Source organism: Salmo trutta, chromosome 23 (assembly GCF_901001165.1).
Source record: "Salmo trutta chromosome 23, fSalTru1.1, whole genome shotgun sequence".
Classification (NCBI taxonomy): Eukaryota; Metazoa; Chordata; class Actinopteri; order Salmoniformes; family Salmonidae; genus Salmo; species Salmo trutta.
In genome coordinates, this window is record NC_042979.1 from 40,718,920 (window position 1) to 40,742,200 (window position 23,281).

At 43.5% G+C, this 23,281-nt stretch overlaps 1 protein-coding gene across 2 annotated transcripts; it reads left to right on the plus strand.

The window, feature by feature from the left end:
• The first annotated feature begins 11,256 nt into the window (after positions 1 to 11,256).
• LOC115160060 (SUN domain-containing protein 1) lies at positions 11,257 to 19,744 on the plus strand. 2 transcript variants are annotated; one of them, XM_029710319.1, is made up of 16 exons: positions 11,257 to 11,383; positions 11,691 to 11,799; positions 11,889 to 11,974; positions 12,233 to 12,478; positions 12,792 to 12,863; positions 13,511 to 13,611; positions 13,827 to 13,880; positions 13,970 to 14,023; positions 14,260 to 14,336; positions 14,494 to 14,632; positions 14,734 to 14,856; positions 14,942 to 15,029; positions 15,133 to 15,248; positions 17,677 to 17,847; positions 18,053 to 18,142; positions 18,316 to 19,744. In XM_029710319.1, the coding sequence occupies exons 2-16, from the start codon at positions 11,693 to 11,695 to the stop codon at positions 18,427 to 18,429; spliced, it is 1,638 nt and encodes a 545-aa protein (XP_029566179.1). In that variant the 5' UTR covers positions 11,257 to 11,383; positions 11,691 to 11,692; the 3' UTR covers positions 18,430 to 19,744. The 2 variants fall into 2 exon arrangements, with proteins under 2 accessions (XP_029566179.1, XP_029566180.1); XM_029710320.1 differs by having other exon boundaries at positions 14,263 to 14,336.
• The last annotated feature ends 3,537 nt before the right edge of the window (positions 19,745 to 23,281 follow it).

Sequence of the window (23,281 nt, forward strand, 5' to 3'; positions counted from 1 at the left end):
GTCAATGCTCTCTGCCTGTTTTTTAGGTGGAAATTCAACCACCTGATTCTGTTGTGATGGGCCACATCACTTTGGCTAAAATGTTGTTTGTGAGTTCGTGTGTGAGTGTGTGTGTGCGTGCGTGCAAGTGTGTCCGCTTCAGTCATTTAAAAAATAAAGAGCGAGCTCCTTTCAGCTCAGTCTCACACCAGCCAATAGCAGGCCAAGCAAACCAGTTACCACTTTTACCCGTTGCACCATTTACCCTTGTTACCCAGCTCCCCTGCAAAGCTACCATAGATATCCCCAAGTGGCTGATCACTAAGTGGATGGCCACTGGGAGTGAGGTAAAAATGCAAGTGGAGGGTTAAGCTAAGTGCAGGCTGGCATGGGGCACTAGTCCCACTCATTAGTTCATGAAAGGAAGTGAACCCGTTTGATCAACAGTGGCCCGTGTGTGTGTGTGTGTGTGTGTGTGTGTGTGTGTGTGTGTGTGTGTGTGTGTGTGTGTGTGTGTGTGTGTGTGTGTGTGTGTGTGTGTGTGTGTGTGTGTGTGTGTGTGTGTGTGTGGGTCCCCAGAGTATGGGTGAGGGATGCCTGAGAGGATCTGGGCCAGAAGAACAACCCATTCAATGCCTTTGAAACTCATGCAGTAAGTGTACTGGGCCCATTCCTTTCATGAGCCTCCCTAGCACCAAAGGCTATGTCCTATTTCAAGTATCCAACATTTGCAGAGTTTTGGCCTCAGGAGAGGTAAGTTGCCCAAAGACGTAGCATTATAAATGATGTTTGAGATGTAGTGGAAAAATGTCACTACTGATACATAATGATTAATGTACTCAAAAAGAGACTGTTCCTATATTAATGTAATATAATATTCTATATTGTAATATCTTATATTAATGTTATATAATATATCATATTAATGTTATAATACATCATATTAAGTCGAGACACTAGTAAAATGTAGATTCCCTTGCCTATGAAGAGCCTGGTTTGGTCATTGTACTACACCAAGTTCTTGATACAGTTCAAGGTTTTTATTATAATTTTTTTTTAAATTTCACCTTTATTTAACCAGGTAGGTTCTCATTTACAACTGTGACCTGGCCAAGATAAAGCAAAGCAGTGTGACACAAACAACAACAGTCCCGAGCCGCGTCCTCCCAGCATCCCTAGCCGCGTCCTCAGAGCATGCGCAGACCAGCTGGCTGGTGTGTTTACGGACATATTCAATCAATCCCTATCCCAGTCTGCAGTTCCCACATGCTTCAAGAGGGCCACCATTGTTCCTGTTCCCAAGAAAGCTGAGCTAAACGACTATCGCCCCGTAGCACTCAATTTCGTCATCATGAAGTGCTTTGAGAGACTAGTCAAGTACCATATCACCTCCACCCTACCTGACACCCTAGACCCACTCCAATTTGCTTACCGCTCCAATAGGTCCACAGACGACGCAATCGCAATCACACTGCACACTACCCTAACCCATCTGGACAAGAGGAATACCTATGTAAGAACGCTGTTCATCGATTACAGCTCAGCATTTAACACCATAGTACCCTCCAAACTCGTCATTAAGCTCAAGACCCTGGGTCTCGACCCTGCCCTGTGCAACTGGGTTCTGGACTTTCTGACGGGCCGCCCCCAGGTGGTGAGGGTAGGAAACAACATCTCCACCCCGCTGATCCTCAACACTGGGGCCCCACAAGGGTGCGTTCTCAGTCCTCTCCTGTACTCCCTGTTCACCCATGACTGTGTGGCCATGCAAGCCTCCGACTCAATCATCAAGTTTGCAGATGACACTACAGTGGTAGGCTTGATTACCAACAACGACGAGACGGCCTACATAGAGGAGGTGAGGGCCCTCGGAGTGTGGTGTCAGGAAAATAACCTCACACACAAGGTCAACAAAACAAAGGAGATGACGGACTTCAAGAAACGGCAGAGGGAGCACCCCCTATCCACATCGATGGGACAGAAGTGGAGAAGGTTGAAAGTTTTAAGTTTCTCGGAGTACACATCACGGACAAACTGAAATGGTCCACCCGCAACAGCGCCTTCAACCAACCTCAGGAGGCTGAAGAAATTTGACTAGTCACCAAAAACACTCACCTCTCCAGAGGGTAGTGAGGTCTGCACAACGCATCACCGGGGGCAAACTACCTGCCCTCCAAGACACCTACACCACCCGATGTCACAGGAAGGCCAAAAAGATAATCAAGGACAACAACCACCCGAGCCACTGCCTGTTCACCCCGCTATCATCCAGAAGGCGAGGTCAGTACAGGTGCATCAAAGCTGGGACCAAGAGACTGAAAAACAGCTTCTATCTCAAGGCCATCAGACTGTTAAACAGCCATCACTAGCACTGAATGGCTGCTGCCAACAAACTGACTCAAATCTCTAGCCACTTTAATAATTAAAAATGGGATGTAATAAATGTATCACTAGTCACTTTTACATACCCTACATTACTCATCTCACATGTACAAACTGTACTCTATACCATCTACTGCATCTTGCCTATACCGCACGGCCATCGCTCACCCATATATTTATATGTACATATTCTTATTTATTCCTTTACACTTGTGTGTATAAGGTAGTTGTTGTGAAATTATTAGATTATTTGTTAGATATTACTGCACGGTCGGAACTAGAAGCACAAGCATTTCGCTACACTCGCATTAACATCTGCTAACAATGTGTATTTGACCAATAAAATTTGATTGATTTGATTTGAGTTACACATGGAATAAACAAACGAACAGTCAATAACACAACAGAAAAGTATATATACAGAGTGTGCAAATGAAGTAAGATTAGGGAGGTAATGTAATACATAGGCCGTAGTGTCGAAATAATTATAATTTCGCAAATAAACACTGAAGTGATAGATGTACAGAAGATGAATGCGCAAGTAGAGATACTGGGGTGCAAAGAAGAAAAAAAAGAAAAAATGTAAATAAAATAAATAACAATATGGAGATGAGGTAGTTGGATGGGCTTTTTACAGATGGGCTATGTACAGGTGTAATGATCTGTAAGCTGCTCTGATAGCTGATGCTTAAAGTTAGTGAAGGAGATATGAGTCTCCAGCTTCAGTGATTTTTGCAATTCGTTCCAGTCATTGGCAGCAGAGAACATGAAGGAAAGGTGGCCAAATGAGGAATTGGCTTTAGGGGTGACCAGTGAAATATACCTGCTGGAGCGCGTGCTACGGGTGGGTGCTGCTATGGTGACCAGTGAGCTGAGATAAGGTGGGGTTTACCTAGCAAGGACTTATAGATGACCTGGAGCCAGTGGGTTTGGCGACGAATATGAAGCGAGAGCCAACCAACGAGAGCATACAGGTCGCAGTGGTGGGTAGTATATGGGGCTTTGGTGATGAAACGGATGGCACTGTGATAGACTTAGACTGCATCCAATTTGCTGAGTAGAATGTTGGAGGCTATTTTGTAAATCGCCGAAGTCAAGGATCGGTAGGATAGTCAGTTTTACGAGGAAGCCAATTCTAGATTTCATTTTGCATTGGAGATGCTTAATGTGAGTCTGGAAGGAGAGTTTACAGTCTAACCAGACACCTATGTATTTGTAGTTGTCCACATATTCTAAGTCAGAACCGTCCAGAGGAGTGATGCTGGACGGGCGAGCAGGTGCAGGCAGCGATCGGTTGAAGAGCATGCATTTAGTTTTACTTGCATTTATGAGCAGTTGGAGGCAACGGAAGGAGAGTTGTATGGCATTGAAGCTCGTTTGGAGGTTAGTTAACACACTATCCAAAGAAGGGCCAGATGTATACAGAATGGTGTCGTCTGCGTAGAGGTGGATCAGAGAATCACCAGCCACAAGAGCGACATCCTTGATGTATACAGAGAAAAGAGTCGGCCCAAGAGATGAACCCTGTGGCACCCCCATAGAGACTGCCAGAGGTCTGGACAACAGGCCCTCCGATTTGACACACTGAAATCTATCTGAGAAGAAGTTGATGAACCAGGCGAGGCAGTCATTTGAGAAACCGAGGTTGACGTGCAAACTAAACGAGACATTAAACAAGCACACCCACTGGTCACATGAAACACTGCATCGAATGCGAACTACTGGAATGTCATTTTACACATATTCCTACTGTGAGAAACAATACACAACTCAGTCTTCCAAAGTATTTTTTTTTGCTGTTAAGGTTTTGCATAAATTGCAATAATATGGTATATTAGTTCACCACTCAAAGGTTTAGTCCTTGGTTTAATGACAGCACTGTCCCAATGCCTTACATTTCAGACATGAGAGAAAAGTCAATACTGACGTGCATCATACACCAATTTGGGATTCAATTTGGTTGGAAGTCTTTTTCTCATTTGGAATGCTGGGATGTTTATGTTTGTGTTGATATGGGACTTTGGCACCCCCTGGTGGTAGAATCACTAACAGGTTTTTACACAACCAGAGAAATTTCAATACATTTCCCCCTCTTTGCAACACACCCCAGGTCAGGTGTTACCAAACTTGTTTGGTCCACGACACTATTTTGATATCAGAAAAGTATTGCGACCCCACCATGTAAAAAAAAAACAGCAAGTGTTTATTTTTTTTATTTGGGGCTATGACAGTTATAACAAGTCAGTCTGACAGTATTTTTGACAGTATTTCAATCTGAAGGAAAATACATTAAAAACAATTATGTAATGCAGCCGAGAGGTAATGGGAAGATCAACGTCTAATTTTGATTCACATATGACTGAGTTGTCTAATGGGAATTGAACATTAAATTAAAAAAAATAACCATGTCATTAGATTTAGGTTAAAAGTTGGGTAAAAAAAAGACAAACATTCCCGAAATGTCTTTACATTGATGACTGTTTGCAAATCCAATCAGTTTTCCACGTTGATCGAATGTCATCACATTGAATATTTTTTTTGTAGTTGTTGAAAGTTTTGATTGTTTAAATTTCAATATTAGACGTACAAGGACAGCGACAGTGATGTTTTATAGATCGAGCTTGATAGTTTATCTGCATCTGAGTCTGAGTATAAACCTGATGACAGGGACAGCTTGAGTTCCACATGTTCTCCACTGAAAAGGGATTCAACAAAGTAGATTCATCCAGTTTGTGCCCACTGGTTTTTACTTCCAACCGTTCAAAAGTAACAGCCAAATTTGTAGGAAGTAAACAGAAACCATTTCGTTCGTCCCAACCACTAATAACAAGATTCAGAAGGTTACTCATGTAACCATGTGAGTTTCTCCGGTGACCCCATTTTCAAATTAGGACCCCTTGTTTGGGAAATATTGCCCTAAAGGGGTGGCAGGTAGCCTAGTGGTTAGAGCATTGAGCCAGTAACTGAAAGGTTGCTAGATTGAATCCCCAAGCTGTTCCTAGGCTGTCATTGTAAATAAGAATTTGTTCTTAATTTGTTCTTAACTGACTTGCCAAGTTAAATAAAGGTTCAATAAAATAGGGTGTCCTTTTCCCATTCCGGTCCAGTGTAATTTGTATATAGAATGTATTTGTTGTAGTTATGATTGATGTTATCATGTCTTTATATTTTAATTTTTTTTGTTTTACTGCTGGTGACATGTTGCCCTACCTAGTTTTCCCCAATTGGAGACCAGCCCTTTTCGTGTGCATGTATTACTTATTTAGGAGTTTACAGTGATCTTAAATTAAATTCATGTATTTTGTGTGCCTTATTCTAATTTGCATCAATTTCTATGGTTTGCTGTGCCTCTTCATCTTTTTGTGTTTTCTAATTGATGTATTGTAGACTCCTCCCCTTTGGCTGGTCTCCTTGGAGACGGGAGTTAGTCCAGGTCTGCCACACCTGGGCCTGATCAACTAACAAGCTACCTGAGCTCCTTAAAATGGAGCTTCCAGTGCACTGTGGTCAGCTGCTGGAGGAGAAAGACTAGCGCCCAACTACTGCTGCCACTATCTAGGGACTTTGATTATCTGAATGTGCCGGTGGACTTCTGTTAAGAACACTTTTGTGATGGGAAATGGCACTCATCCAAGCTCTAGGCCTCAGCCAGAAGAGGTAGTAAAGAGCAGTTTACATTGCTTCTCTGTAGCCAAACACCAGGATCGTTTTTGCAGAGGAAGTCAGCTGGTCACACCAGCGCTTCATAGTGAGGGATGGAGACACTACTAAAGCATTGTCTCCAGGGATGGAGAGGTCTTGGATCAGGCAGTATCAGGGAGGCCTTCCTAGATGAGGTGGAGCTCTGTAACTTTCATCTGGGGGTCAGACATCCTAGCTGAGCTGCAGGACACAGATTTTTGTAAGGTGTGGGTATGGATGTAGATCAACAGTGCCTTCACAAAGTATTCATAACCATTGACTTATTCCACATTTTGTTGTTACAGCCTGAATTCAAAATCATTTTTTTCTGATAGTGAAAACATTTTTATTCCTGCAAATGTTTTAAATACAGAAATCTAATTTACATAAGTATTCACACCCCTTTGCTATTACAGTCCAAATTGAGCTTGGGTGCATTAAATTTCCTTTGATCATCCTTGCGATGTCGCTACAACTTGATTGGAGTCCGCCTGTGGCACATTCAGTTGTTTGGACATGATTAAGAAAGAAACACACCTGTCTATATAAGGTCCCACAGTTGACAATGCATGTCAGAGCAGTCCAAGGAACTGTCTGTAGATCTCCAAGATAGAATTGTGACTAGGCATATATCTGGGGAAGGGTATTAAACAATTTCAAGAGTGTTGAAAGTTTCCAAGAGCACAGTGGTCTCCATCATTGAGAAATTGAAAAAGTATTCACATCCCTGCATAGAGCTGGCTGTCCAACCAAATTGAGCAACGGGGCAAGAAGGACCTTGGTCAGGAAGGTGACCAATAACCCAATGACCACTCTGACAGAACTACAGAGTTCCTTGGCTGAGATGGAAGACCTTGCCAGAAGACAACCGTCTCTACAGTAATTAAACAATCTGGTCTTTTTGGGAGAGTGGCCAGACGGAAGCCACTCCTGAGAAAATGGCACACAACAGCAAGCCTGGAGTTTGCAAAAAGGCACGTGAAAGACTGAGATCATAAGGCAAAAGATTTTGTTGTCTGAGGAGACGAAAATGTAACTGTTTGGCCTGAATGCAAAGAGCTATGTCTGGCGAAAACCAGGCACAGCTCATCACCCGTTTAACACCACCCCTACCGTAAAGCGTGGTGGTCGCAGCATAATGCTATGGGGATGCTTTTCAGCATCAGGGACTGGAAGACTGGTAAGGATAGAGGGGACAATGAACCCTAGACCCACTACAATATGCATACCGCACCAACAGATCCATAGATGATGCAATCTCTATTGCACTCCACACTACCCTTTCCCACCTGGACAAAAGGAACACTGTGAGAATGCTATTCCATGACTACAGCTCAGTGTTCAATACCATAGTGCCCTCAAAGCTCATCACTAAGCTAAGGACCCTGGGACTAAACACCTCCCTCTGCAACTGGATCCTAGACTTCCTAACGGGCCGCCCACAGGTGGTAAGGGTAGGTAACAACACATCTGCCACGCTGATCCTCAACAGGGGGCCCCTCAGGGGTGCGTGCTCAGTCCCCTCCTGTACTCCCTGTTCACTCATGACTACACGGCCAGGTACAACACCATCATTAAGTTTGCTGATGACACAACAGTGGTAGGCCTGATCACTGACAACGATGAGACAACCTATAGGGAGGAGGTAACAGACCTGACCGTGTTGTGCAAGGACAACAACCTCTCCCTCAACGTGATCAAGACAAAGGAGATGATTGTAGACTACAGGAAAAATAGGACCGAGCACACCCCCATTCTCATTGACGTGGCTGTAGTGGAGCAGGTTGAGAGCTTCAAGTTCCTTAGCATCCACATCAACAACAAACTAACATGGTCCAAGCACACCAAGACAGTTTTGAAGAGGGCACGACAAAACCTATTCCCCCTCAGGAGACTGAAAAGATTTGGCATGGGTCCTCAGATCCTCAAAAGGTTTTACAGCTGCACCATCGAGAGCATCCTGACCAGTTGCATCACTGCCTGGTATGGCAACTGCTCCGTCTCCGACCACAAGGCACTACAGAGGGTAGTGTGTACGGCCCAGTACATCACTGGGGCCAAGCTTCCTGCCATCCAGGTCCTCTATACCAGGCGGTGTCAGAGGAAGGCCCCCCACCCCTACGCTTCTGCTACTCTCTGTTATCTATGCATAGCCACTTTAATAACCCTACCTGCATGTACATATTTACCTCGACACCGGTGCCCCCGCCCGTTGACACATTGACTCTGAACCAGTACCCCCTGTATATAGCCCGCTATTATTATTTACTGCTGCTCTTCAATTTATTTGTTTTTCTTATCTCTTACTTTTTTTGGGGGGGGTGGGGGTATTTTCTTAAAACTGCATCGTTGGTGAAGGGCTACTACTCCTGTTGTATTCGGTGCATGTGACAACATTTGATTTGATTTTGAAAGGACCCAAATACAGGCCAAATCTTGATGAGTACCTACTTCAGAGTGTAAACGAACTTAGACTGGGGCGAAAATGTACGTTTCAACAGGACAATGGCCCCTAGCATATAGCCAAAGCAATGCTGGCATGGCTTCGGAACAAGAATGCGAAAGGCCTTGAGTGACCCTGCCAAAGCCCAAACTTCAATCCCACTGAAAATCTGTTGAAAAGCTTAAAGATTGCTGTTCACCGCCACTCTCCATCTAATTTAACAGAGCTTGAGAAAATCTGCAAGGAAGAATGGGAGAACAAAAAAAAACAAATCCAGATGTGCAAAACTGGCACAGACATACCAAAGATGACTCAAAGCTGTAATCTCTGCAAAAGGTGCTTCTAAAAGTATTGACTCAGGGGTGTGATTATTTTTGTAAATAAGATATTTCTATATTAAATTTTCAATAAATTAGCAAAAATGTCTAAACATGTTTTCACTTTGTCATTATGAGGTATTGTGTATAAATGGGTAACACAACAAAATGTGAAATTTGCTGTAACACAACAAAATGTGGAATAAGTCGAGGGGTATGACTACTTTCTAAAGGCACGGTATATGGTCAGTTTAACAGTGGTAAGACAGCTAAATAAGGAGAAATTATGGTGCTGAGAAAAGAACACTTTTTTGGTGCAAACACTGATTGTCTCCTCATCACCATGGAAATAGAATTAGACTTGGACATGGATTCTATTTCTATGCTCATCACCCGGTATGATCAACCTGTCAAGTGAAAACAAAGACTTCAGAAGCAGCTGGCTGATTTCTTTTTGAGCGGATGGTCAGGGGGCTGGAACATAATTACAAATATGAAAAATACTAAAGGCTGATCTGGGAGGACCATGTACACTGAACAAAAATATAAACGCAACATGTAAAGTGTTGGTCCCATGTTTCATGAGCTGAAATAAAAGATCCCAGATATTTTCCATATGCACAAAAGCTTATTTCTCTAAAATGTTGTGCAGAAATGTTTACATCCCTGCTATTGAGCATTTCTCCTTTGCCAAGATAATCCATCCACTTGACAGGTGTGGCATATCAAGAAGCTGATTAAACAGCATGATCATTACACAGGTGCACTTTGTGCTGGGGCAATGAAAGGCCACTAAAATGTGCAGTTTTGTCACAGAAGACAATGCCACAGATGTCTCAAGATTTGAGGGAATGTGCAATTGGCATGCTGACTGTAGGGATGTCCACTAGAGCTGTTGCCAGATAATTTTATGTTAATTTCTCTACCATAAGCCGCCTCCAATGTTGTTTTAGACAATTTGGCAGTAAGCCCAACCGGCCTCACAAGCGCAGACCATGTTAATGGCGTCGTGTGGGCGAGCGGTTTGCTGATGTCAATGTTATGAACATTGTGCCCCATGGTGGCAGTGGAGTTATGGTATGGGCAGGCATAAGCTATAGACAACGAACACAATTACATTTTATCGATGGCAATTTGAATGCACAGAGATATCTTGATGAGATCCTGAGGCCCGTTGTTCTGCCATTCATCCACCGCCACCGCCATCACCTCATGTTTCATGTTCCATGTCGCAAGAATCTGTGCACATTTCCTGGAAGCTGAAATGTCCCTGTTCTTCCATGACCTGAATACTCACCAGACATGTCACCCATTGAGCCAGTTTGGGATGCTCTGGGTCGACTTGTACGACAGCGTGTTCCAGTTCCCGCCAATATTTGGCAACTTCACACAGTCATTGAAGAGGAGTGAGGCTACAATCAACAGCCTGATCAACTTTATGCGAAGATGAGTCATGCTGCATGAGGCAAATGGTCACACTTGATACTGACTGGTTTTCTGATCCATGCCCCTACTTTTTATTTTAAGGTATCTGTATTCCCAGTCATGTGAAATCCATAGATTAGGGCCTAATGCATTTATTTCAATTGACTAATTTCATATTTATGAACAGTAACTCAGTAAAATCTTTGAAATTGTTGCATGTTGCGTTTATATTTTTGTTCAGTATAGAACAGGCAGTAGTGAGAGCTCTTAGGTGCTAATGGATAGGGTTCAGCCACCACAGGTCTGTCCGGCAAGAACAGGTCTTGAAAATGTTGTAAAACATCACAGTACAATTGAAAAATATATGGCACCTGGAAACCAAACAAGGGTGGTCTATAGTGATAGGTGGGATGGGTCTTGATGTATTCAGAACAGATTTATTCAGATGATGGGTTCACCACACCAAACTCCTTGAGTACTGACTGCTCACAGAAAGTGAAAGTGTAAAAGTGGTTCTATGGAAAGATAGGAGAAAATTAAAACCGAGTATTGGCTTACAAACAATATACAGGCCTGGTAGATAGTGAGGGTGTACATGCTAGTAGCTAGAATACACATGACATACACAAATAATGCAACAACATCTAATTTCCCTGTCAGACAAGGATTTGCCCCACTTTCAAGAATCCCTGAGCTAATCTCTACACATTTTGCTGAGACAGAGAAAGTGTTAGTTTTACAGCTAATTTCCTGTAAATAAATGTTTTTATCATGGTTTATGACGTTTTCATATGCTATATGGTGGCTAAATGTCGCCATCGTGTGATGAAATATACAGACACACAAGAAATAAGAGCAAAGTGACGATATTTATTTATTGATTTGTATTAGGGAACGAAATAATGGAATGGATTTTGGAGACCGATGCACGTGATGAAAGCTGTCAATCAAAATACGTTTGACGCGGAGTGCTGATTATGACGTAAACTGCGTCCCCCATTCTATTTCTAGGGTTCCATAGACGCAACATTCTAGACGCGCTGTAAATTCCACTGTTTTACACACAGTGGCTCATTAGCTAAGTTGCACTTTCTGCTGCTACATATGAGTTTAAAGATTGCAATAATTACTGTATGAATTGTCCAACAAGACTCGGGTAAGTAGAAGGCAACATTTGATTCAAAAAGCCCGGTTTTAGTCGGGGTTTTTCGACGCATCATCTTGTCATTCTATGCTGATTTAAACTAAAAAATGCGAGAAAAGTTTCCACGAGGAATACTCAATCAATGAATCGGAAGAGAAATTGGTAAAAACTTGCTGTAGGACCCAATGTTTGCCACAGGTTGACACTGTTGTCTAGTTTTGTGTTTTAAGTAAGATGAAGTTGTCCATGACAACACTGACCAAAGGTGGGTTTAGTTTAGGCCTGGCATTTGAAATCAATCTCTTTATTTTTCTCACAGTCATGTCTAGAAGAAGTGCAAGGCTTCTTAATGGAGGGTACTATGACCAGTCCTCTGACGATGAATCCTCTGGCTCCATTGTCTTCTACAAGGAAAGCCCTGTGCCTAGGTGTGTGAGTGAGAGTATTGCTGTGTGTACTATGATGCTTAGTGCACTTAACTGTGTGTGTATCAAATCAAAATGTCTCTCTCTCTCAGGGTATTCAACAAGAAGAAAATGAGAACTGGCGGCCATAAGGGAATCCAAAATCCAAATCAGCCAATCAACGGCGATGAATTAATTGGTATTGCAAACATCACTTCCTGCCTGCGCTAGGGGTTGTCCAGATTGATAAACCCTATCTAGCCTCTAGTCCCTTGTTCTGTCTTGCCAACTCCATGACAATGATCATATGAGTTGTGACAGCACAGGATAAGTCCCTAGTCCCAAACCTGGGTTAGACACTTTTGTAGATTGGAAATCATATGCAATGTATTCCTAAAGTTCTCCCTATCTTAACCCTTTTTTCCTCTCCATCTTGTTCCCTCTCCCCCTCTGTCAGGCATGGTGCCAACTGTGAGGGCCATCCAGAGAAGGCAGACCTTCCTGTCTCCTACTGTGGCCCCTGTTCCTGTGACCCCCGCTGCCTCTGTGGCCCTGCAGCCCAGCATGACCTCCTCCAGCATTGGCTTCACCAGAATTGACAGCTCTGGCTACTGCTCTGATTCTGAAGAGCCAGTGAGGGCCAAGACATGTTCCACCAGGAGACTGTCCAGCGGGATAGGCACTAGGGCCAGCACTAGCTGCAGTGAGTTCAGTGTGTCTGTCTATGAGAGACAACATTAGCTTGGCATTTGCATGTCTCTATATGCTTGTAAAAATAAGAAGAGAGAGAAAAAGCTTGTTTGTTAGCATTAGCTTAGCATCAGTGTGTCTCCAATTTTAAATTTACTGTAAGGGCTTTTTTAATTTAAGTGTGTGTCTCTGCTTGTAGTTTGTTAGCATTAGCTAATCTGAAGTCTTGTGGCTGGTTTGTGTGCATTAGCGTAGCGTTAGCTCGTCATTTTGCTTTTGTCTTGTTTGTTAACATTAGCATTATCTTTGGCTCTGTGTCCCTGTAGGCTGGTCATGTTTCCCGACTGGTTTGCCATCCTGGTTTGTCATCTTCCTCCTGCCCGTTCTCCTGACCTTCCGTGAGTGTGACGTCACATTCAAATCAAATTAAATCACATTTTATTGGTCACATACACATGGTTAGCAGAAGTTATTGGGAGTGTAGCGAAATGCTTGTGCTTCTAGTTCCGACAATGCAGTAATATCTAACAAGTAATCTAACAAGTAATCTAACAATTCCACAACAACTACCTAATACACACATCTAAGCAAAGGGATGGAATAAGAATATATACATATAAATATATGGATGAGCGATGACCAAGCAGCATAGGCAAAATGCAATAAATGGTATAAAAATACAGTATATACATATGGGATGAGTAATGCAAGATATGTAAACATTATTGAAGTGACTGACTAGTGATGTATTTATTAAAGTGGCCAATGATTTCAAGTCTGTATGTAGGCAGCAGCCTCTGTTAGTGATGGCTGTTTAACAGTCTCATGGCCTTCAGAGAGAAGCTATTTTTCAGTCTCTCGGTCCCAGCTTTGATGCACCTGTACTGACCTCGCCTTCTGGATTGTAGCGGGGTGAACAGGCAGTGGCTCGGGTGGTTGTTGTCCTTGATGATCTTTTTGGCCCACACATTCATGTTCACACATCTAAATATCCTCCTATACATCTGTCCTCTGTGTGACCTGTACCACAATGTCTTCCCTGCAGTATTTGTCTTTCCGATCGTGTTCCCCACCATGAACCTCAACCTTCCAATGAACCGCCCGACTCAACCTGACTCTTCACTCGACCTGACTCCAAAGGCTACGGTAGGACCTCTTGTTTTTCATCTGTCTTCTGGTGACGTCTCACATGGCACTCTATATAGTGCCCCACTTATGTGGACTCTGGTCAAAGGAAGTGCGCTACATAGGGAATAGTGCCATTTGGTACAGACTGTTATCTATGTTTTGATTGGGTGAATGCTGCAATGAAGCTACGCATGGGCAACACTCTTGTTGACTATTTAAAACTCTTTCTACAGTATGGAACTCCTATCATGGATTCAGCTCTCAAAAACAAAATGGACACCATCCAGGTACAAAACAGAGAAGGGGGGCTGGTTGGAGAGAGAATGCACAAAATGTTTGGACATATTCATTTATCTGACTTGTGCTTGTCTTGCAGAGAGAGCTTGAGATCCTTAAACAGAAAGCACACCAGCGCCAAGGCATTTCCCAGGTGAGAATACTCTATCTATCCCTTTGTAACAACATACCAAGATAAAAAAAGGTTTAAAACACAGGTCTAGCTATGTATTTTGTCTGATATTCTTACTTTCGGATGAGAGAGTGGAAGTACCAGGGATGATTTTCTTTTGTATAGTATTGCCAGTTTGTCATTTGAGAAATGGTGTCAATAATTGCCCTTCTGGAATGAACAAACACATTGAATTGAATAAACTTTGTGTCCACCAGCAGATGGTACAAAGACTGAATATAGACATGAGTGGAGTAAGGCGCGAGATTAACAACGTCAGAGGGAAAGTGAACAGGTGAGTGTGGACCAGTCTTGAAACAACCCATATAGTCCCTAGCCCATTAAAAAAAACAAGACAAAAGTTATGTTGTATTCTATTCTAGAAGACAAATCTCTGATTCTCCCAAAGTAGAAAATAAATGTATTTTGTGTTTCATTCTATTCTATTGTAGTGTCTCTATTTCTGTCTCTACTGCCGGAGAGCGTCTGACCCAGGACGCTGCCGAGTTCAGCAGCAAGATGTCTGATTTCCAAGAGGAACAATCCATTACCAGACAGAGGGTCAGAGCCCTGGAGGACACCAGTGATACGGTAACACACGTACACGCAGGCACATGTGCGCACACACACACACACACACACACACACACACACACACTTCTCCTAATGTGCGTGATCTCTGTGTTCTCTAGCTGCAGCAACAGGTGACCTCTATTCAAAACCAGCCTCCCCCTGCTCCCACACCAGAAAACATCCACCTGACACCTGCTTTTAAAGAGGCCATGGAGAAATGGCTGAGTGACCGACTGGCCCAGGTGGGTTGATTTTATTTTCTGGTAAAATAAACAGAAGATGTGATGCGTTTTTTTAAAGTTGACCATGTGTGATTGTGTCTCACAGGATGAGAGATGGGACGTGAAACAGTTGATAAAGGATTGCAGTCGTCCATTGGCGGACCGACTGCCTGACTTTGCCTTGGCGTCTCAAGGTTTGTGACATCATCACTGTACTTCAGCATATTTTCTGTGTCTGTCACAGAAATATTCCCAGGATGCTGTATAGACTACAGTTGTGTGTGTGTGTGTGTGTAGGTGGCAGTATTGTAACCAGCAGATGCTCTGAGACGTATCAGACCCGTTCAGCCTGCGTGAGCTTCCTGGGGATTCCCCTGTGGTATCCTGCAGAGACCCCCTGGACTGTCATCCAGGTTGGTACCTCTCCCTTTGTGTCATCCAGGTACCTATATCTGTCTTTCTGAAGTCTGTCGTCGTGTTTAAATACATGTTAACCCTTCTCCGACAATTTTGTGTGCCTGCAGAAGTCTAATTAACATGATACAAAAATCCCCATCAAAATCTTTCTGTTTTACCTTTATCTGTTTTTTGTATGGATTGTGTCTCAATCCACCACATCCACCGATATCGCCCTTCCACATTCACGGTGAAAAGTGGCAGAGCTAGAGTGATGTTTGTCAGACCATGAGACTCCGAAAACCGGTCTTCTCACGAAAACGTCTGTGATGGTTTGGCCTACAAAATATTATGATGAGACTCTCATGAACACAATGGTGGTCTCTGTTTTGCTCTATGTCCCCCACAAGCGTCATGGGACTTGAGCATGTAATCGAACCCACAAATGCTGATGCTCCAGATACTCAACTAGTCTAAAGAAGGCCAGTTTTATTGCTTCTTTCATCAGGACAACAGTTTTCAGCTGTGTTAACATAATTGCAAAAGGGTTTTCTAATGATCAATTAGCCTTTTAACATGATAAACTAACACAACGTGCCATTGAAACACAGGAGTGATGGTTGCTGATAATGGGCCTCTGTACGCCTATGTAGATATTCCATTAAAAATCAGCCGTTTCCAGCTATAATAGTCATTTACAACATTAACAATGTCTACACTGTATTTCTGATCAATTTTATTTTAATGGCCAAGCTGTGCAATCTTCATAGACAAACATTGGCAGTAGAATGGCCTTACTGAAGAGCTCAGTGACTGTCATGGGATGCCACCTTTCCAACAAGTCGATAAGTCAAAATTCTGCCCTGCTAGAGCTTCCCCGGTCAACTATAAGTGTTGTTATTGTGAAGTGGAAACATCTAGGAGCAACAACGACTCAACCGCGAAGTGGTAGGCCACACAAACTCAGAACGGGACCGCCAAGTGCTGAAGCACGTACCAAGGTCCAAACTGCCTCTGGAAGAACTGTTTGTCGAGAGCTTCATGAAATGGGTTTCAATGGTCGAGCAGCCGTACACAAGCCTAAGATCACCATGCGCAATGCCAAGCATTGGCTGTAGTGGTGTAAAACTCACCGCCATTGGACTTTGGAGCAGTGGAAACAAGTTCTTTTAGAGTGATTAATCACACTTCACTAGCTGTCAGTCCGATGGCCTAATCTGGGTTTGGCGGGTGCCAGAAGAACACTACCTGCCACAATGCATAGTGCCAACTGTGAAGTTTGGTGGAGGAGGAATAATGGTCTGGGGATGTTTTTCATGGTTCGGGCTAGGCCCCTTAGTTCCAGTGAAGGGAAATCTTAACGCTACAGCATACAATGACATTCTAGACAATTCTGTGCTTCCGACTTTGTGGCAACAGTTCGGGGAAGGCTCTTTTCAGCATGACAATGCCCCCATGCACAAAGCGAGATCCATACAGACATTTTTTGGCGATTTGGTGTGGAAGAACTTGACTGGCCTGCACAGAGCCCTGACCTCAACCCCATCGAATACCTTTGGGATGAATTGGAACGCTGACTGCGAGCCAGGCCTAATCGCCTAACATCAGTGCCCAACCTCGCTAATGTTCTTGTGGCTGAATGGAAACAAGTCCCCGCAGCAATGTTCCAACTTCTAGTGGAAAGCCTTCCCAGAAGAGTGGAGGCTGTTATAGAATCAAAGGGGGACCAACTCCATATTAATGCCCATGATTTTGGAATGAGATGTTGATGAGCAGGTGTCCACGTACTTTTGGTCATTTAGATTAGTGCCTAAAGTAAAGGGTTAAATACATGTAAAAAAAAAATGAAAAAAATGATATTTTCTTTTTCTCTCAGATATAGGACAAACACTTCAGAACAAACATCCTTTAGTTTTTTTTTTGGGGGGGACTGTCTGTTCCATGTAGTGAATCTGTTATACAATGTATTTCTGTTATACAATGTATTTCTATGGGCTAATATCAGTAATGCCAAATTCAATGTTTCATCAAATAATTGTTTTATATTTTGTTTTGAAAATAAAAAATCTAATTGCTAAATGATCCTTGGTATGACCATCTTATAACAATTCCATATGTTAAAAAAAAAAAAAATGTATTGTAACCCTGCGCAAGCAGACCTGATTCAACTTGTCAACTAATCGTCAAGCCCTCAATGAGTTGACTGAGCTGTTTGTCCAGGGCTACAATGAAACGGTGTACTGTTTGGGTACTGGAGGACCAGGGTTGGTGTACTGGAGGACCAGGGTTGGTGTACTGTTGGGGGTCCTGGAGGACCACGGTTGGTGTACTGTTGGGGGGGGTCCTGGAGGGCCAGGGTTGGGGGGGGGGGGGGGGTCCTGGAGGACCAGGGTTGGGAAACACTGCTCTAGAGGGTTAAAGACCGATCATCTTTCATCCCCTCAGGGCCAGCAGGTGCTGCCTGGCAAGTGTTGGCCGTTTCCTGGGGCCCAGGGCACTATGACCATCGCCCTGTCTCACCCCATCCACGTGACCCATGTCTCTCTGGAGCACCTCTCCACTGCCATCTCCCCTAATGGGCGCATCGACAGCGCCCCCAAGGACTTCACCATCTACGTGAGTCACCTCTGACCCCAGGGCCTGTATTCACAAAGTCTCTGAGTAGGGGGTGGCTCTTTCCTTCCCTGATCAGCACTCCTACTCTGAGACTATTTCCTTTTTTTGTACCACAGAATTTACAGTGGGACGATTTGCACAGGGATGTTTTAGTGCTATGTTGAGTACCTTTTAATTGACTCCTTCACACTCTCTTTCTGTGTAGGGCATGTCTACTGTCGGCGAAGAGGGATCACTGCTCGGAATGTTTACATATGACCAGGCTGGAGATCCCCTACAGACGTTTGAGTTGCCTGTGAGTCAAATGCTGATAAACTATTAGAGATACTCATAGTAAAGATGCAGGCTAATGAGACAGGTAGATGATACCTTTTGGGGCCTAATGTGTATGCAAAACAATGGGTTGAATAAGACTTATCTCGAAATTAAATATGCTTGGACCTCTCTCGCTCTCTCTCCCCCCCTCAGAACCCTACCGCAGTGTATCGGTATGTGGAGCTCCATGTCCTCAGCAACTGGGGTCACCAGGAATACACCTGTGTGTACCGCTTCCGGGTTCACGGCAAGATGCCTTTCTATTGAGGGGGATCGGCTATCCATCTCAACCCCTGTGTTTGTGTGTGTCCACCCCAACCCCAGAATTTTCATTTTCATACTGGAGCATATATTTTGCTTCTAAATAAAATCTCTATTAGGCAGTGTTTGTATGGGTTTGGTCACAAGTTGGAACTGAGTGTAATGATGGTGGCCAATTCTCAAAGATGTATCTTATTTGCAAAACACATATTTACAGATGATTAAACCCCCATCAAATGGGATTATTTCAGCCATATTGGATTTTGGACACCATATTGGATTTTGGGAAAAATCCATGGTGTCCCCAAGGGTCGATAACCCTCCATGCCCTGAAATACACTAAGGAGCCTTTTGACAGGGGGGGGGCGCAGACTCAAGTTTTGGATACCCTGCCATACAGCATTGAATGGGAGTAAATTTTGACTTGGAACGTTGTCTTTTAACCAGCTACAAAAATTGAAGTCTACATTCGGTAATATTTCCGCCTGTTGTTTCTGTTAACAGGTTGATATTTCCACAATGCATCAAGATATCCTTTTGCTCTGTGTATGTAGGGCAGCCAGGCAATACTCTGCACTCTTTGGGTGCGTTCGAGCAGTAAGGCTAACGCTGCTGACTGTAGACAAGTCAACGAGTGAATTCGGAGGAAGTGCGTCTGCGACGTATGGAAATCAGTGTTGTGGTCATAGGGAAAGATGCTTTTAGTGGCCAAAAGGCCGTATTAGCCTCAGCGGAGTCACTGAGGGCTTCCACCATTTTAATGTAGTCAACTGGGTGGGACTTCCAACTTCATTGGCTGATCCCTGTTGGAGGGATCAGCCAATAGTGAAGAAGAAAATTGACTACTTCAAAATGGAGATTCCCTCAATGGCCCTGGCCATGCTGTAACAGGTGCTATAATGGCACAGATACAAATATGAGTGCCTTATCTATCTCCGTGGTTGTGGTTTCCCTACAGCAAGGCTCCATGCAACATGCCAGTGTTGCCATTGTTAATGAAAGTTTTTATTTGGAATGTCAAAATAAACATGTCTCCAGCCCCCATAACACACCCTCAAAAACAGTAAATATGTGTTTACATTATACCTTTGATCACATGGTTTTTGTGAAGTTCATGCAGTTGACATGCAGTTATCCCCATAATGCACTCTGAAAGGCAATAAAACAATATTTTTACACGACCATACATTTCATAAATGGGAGACATTAGAGATGTGAAAAAACATGATTGTGTTTTGTAACTTCTACCTTGGTAGGATTATCTCCAAAAATGTGGGGGTGTTGCCAATAGAGCTCACCAGCTTGTAGTCATAAAAAAACTGAAGTTATTTACCTCATGCTCCTTCAGTCATTCTTAAGGGGGAAAGAATAGGGTTTTGGGATAAATGCTGAAAATAAGGTCTGAGGTTAACACAGGCTTATGAGATCTTATACGTTTTGTAAAACTCTATAAAAAATCAATTTGTATTTATTATGGATCCCCATTAACTGCCAAGGCAGCAGCTACTCTTCCTGCGGTCTAGCAAAATGAATGCAGTTTATACAATTTTAAAAACATTACAATACATTCACAGATTTCACAACACACTGTGTGCCCTCAGGCCCCATTCCACCACGACCATATATCTACAGTACTAAATCTGTGGGTGTATAGTGCATATGTTATTGTGTGTGTGTGTGTGTGTGTGTGTGTGTATGCATGTGTCTGTGCCTTTGTTTGTGTTGCTTCACAGTCCCCGCTGTTCCATAAGGTGTTTTTTATTTCTGTTTTTTTTTTTTAAGTCAAATTTTACTGCTTGCAGTCATGGCTCTATGTAGTACTGTGTGCCTCCCATAGTCTGTTCTGGACTTGGGGACTGTGAATGTTTTAATGTTTTGTGGGGTATGCATGGGTGTCCGAACTGTGTGCCAGTAGTTCAAACAGACAGCTCAGTGCATTCAACATGTCGATACCACTCACAAATACAAGTAGTGATGAAATCAATCTCTCCTCCACTTTGAGCCAGGAGAGATTGACCAATCAAATCAAATTGTATTGGCCACATACGCATGGTTAGCAGATGTTAATGCGAGTGTAGCGAAATGCTTGTGCTTCTAGTTCCGACCATGCAGTAATATCTAACAAATAAACTAACAATTTCACAACAACTACCTTATACACACAAGTGTAAGGAATTAATAAGAATATGTACATATAAATATATGGATGAGCGATGGCCAAGCGGCATAGGCAAGATGCAGTAGATGGTATAGAGTACAGTATATACATATGAGATGAGTAATGTAGGGTATGTAAACATTATATAAAGTGGCATTGTTTAAATTGACTAGTGATACATTTATTACATCCAATTTTTTATTTATTAAAGTGGCTAGAGATTTGAGTCAGTATGTTTTATTGTGGCTCGGGTGGTTGTTGTCCTTGATGGTCTTTTTGGCCCTCCTGTGACATCGGGTGGTGTAGGTGTCTTGGAGGGCAGGTAGTTTGCCACCTGTGATGCATTGTGCAGACCTCACTACCCTCTGGAGAGCCTTGCGGTTGTGGGCGGAGCAGTTGCCGTACCAGGCGGTGATACAGCCCGACAGGATGCTCTCGATTGTGCATCTGTAAAAGTTTGAGTGTTTTTGGTGACAAGCAAATGACTTCAGCCTCCTGAGGTTGAAGAGGCGCTGTTGCGCCTTCTTCACCACGCTGTCTGTGTGGGTGGACCATTTCAGTTTTTCCGTGATGTGTACTCCGAGGAACTTAAAACTTTCCACCTTCTCCACTACTGTCCCGTCGATGTGGATAGGGGGGTGCTCCCTCTGCTGTTTCATCATCTTTGTTTTGTTGGCGTTGAGTGTGAGGTTGTTTTCCTGACACCACACTCCGAGGGCCCTCACCTCCTCCCTATAGGCCATCTCGTCATTGTTGTTAATCAAGCCTACCACTGTAGTGTCGTCTGCAAACTTGATAATTGAGTTGGAAGCAGGCATGGCAACGCAGTCATGGGTGAACAGGGAGAGCAGGAGAGGGCTGAGAACGCACCCTTGTGGGGCCCCAGTGTTGAGGATCAGCGGGGTGGAAATGTTGTTTCCTACCCTCACCACCTGGGGGCGGCCCATCAAAGTCCAGGACCCAGTTGCACAGGGCGGGGTTGAGACCCAGGGTCTTGAGCTTAATTATGAGTTTGGAGGGTACTATGGTGTTAAATGCTGAGCTGTAATCGATGAACAGCGTTCTTACATAGGTATTCCTCTTGTCCAGATGGGTTAGGGTAGTGTGCAGTGTGATTGCGATTGCGTCGTCTGTGGACCTATTGGGGCGGTAAGCAAATTGGAGTGGGTCTAGGGTGTCAGGTAAGGTGGAGGTGATATGATCCTTGACTAGTCTCTCAAAGCACTTCATGATGACGGAAGTGAGTGCTACGGGGCGATAGTCGTTTAGCTCAGTTACCTTAGCTTTCTTGGGAACAGGAACAATGGTGGCCCTCTTGCAGCTTGTGGGAACACCAGACTAGGATAGGGATTTATTGAATATGTCCGTAAACACACCAGCCAGCTGGTCTGCGCATGCTCTGAGGACACGGCTAGGGACGCTGTTCGACGCTATCCGGAACATGCATATTATTAATGTTAGCTCTCTGTGTACATTCAAGGGCCAGCCGTGGCACCTGACCATACGACCGAACAGTAGTCCAGGTGCAACAAAACTAGGGCCTGTAGGACCTGCCTTTTTGATAGTGCTGTTAAGAGGCTAGAGCCACGCTTTATTGTGAACAGACTTCTCCCCATCTTATCTACTGTTGTATCAATATGATTTGACCATGACAGTTTACAATCCAGGGTTACTCCAAGCAGTTTAGTCACCTCAATTTCCACATTATTTATTACAAGATTTATTTGAGGTTTAGGGTTTAGTGAATGATTTGTCCGAAATACAATGCTTTTAGTTTTAGTCCTAAATATTTGTAACTTATTCCTTGCCACCCATTCTGAAACTAACTACAGCTCTTTGTTAAGTGTAGCAGTCATTTCAGTCGCTGTAGTAGCTGACGTGTATAGTGTTGAGTCATCCGCATACATAGAGGCAATGGCTTTAGTCATAGCCAGCGTTATGTCGTTAGTAAAGATTGAAAAAAGTAAGGGGCCTAGACTGCTGCCCTGGGGAATTCCTGATTCTACCTGGATTATGTTGGAGAGGCTTCCATTAAAGAACACCCTCTGTGTTCTGTTAGACAGGTAACTCTTTATCCACAATATAGCAGGAGGTGTAAAGCCATAACACGTGTTTTTCCAGCAGCAGACTTTGATCAATAATGTCAAAAGCCGCACTGAAGTCTAACAAAACAGCCCCCACAATCTTTTTATCATCAATTTCTCTCAGCCAATCATCAGTCATTTTTGTAAGTGCTGTGCTTGTTGAATGTCCTTCCCTATAAGCGTGCTGAAAGTCTGTTGTCAATTTGTTTACTGTAAAATAGCATTGTATCTGGTCAAACACCATTTTTTCCAGAAGTTTACTAAAGGTTGGCAACAGGCTGATTGGTCGGCTGTTTGAGCCAGGGGCGGCAGGTAGTCTAGTGGTTAGAGCGTTGGACTAGTAACCGAAAGGTTGCAAGATTGAATCCCCGAGCTGACAAGGTAAAACATCTGTCATTCTGCCCCTGAACAAGGCAGTTAACCCACTGTTCCTAGGCTGTCATTGAAAATAAGAAATTGTTCTTAACTGACTTGCCTAGTTAAATAATGGTAAAAAAAAAGGGGGGGGGGGTTTACTATTCTTGTGTAGCGGAATGACTTTAGCTTCCCTCCGGGCCTGAGGGCACACACTTTCTAGTAGGCTTAAATTGAAGATGTGGCAATAGCATCTGCTATT

Coding starts and splice junctions, on each gene's coding strand:
- LOC115160060 (XM_029710319.1), top strand. CDS start 11,693: ATGTCTAGAAGAAGTGCAAGGCTTCTTAATGGAGGGTACTATGACCAG. Junction 14,024..14,259: donor AGCGCCAAGGCATTTCCCAG/GTGAGAATACTC, acceptor TGTGTCCACCAG/CAGATGGTACAAAGACTGAA. Junction 15,030..15,132: donor CTTTGCCTTGGCGTCTCAAG/GTTTGTGACATC, acceptor GTGTGTGTGTAG/GTGGCAGTATTGTAACCAGC.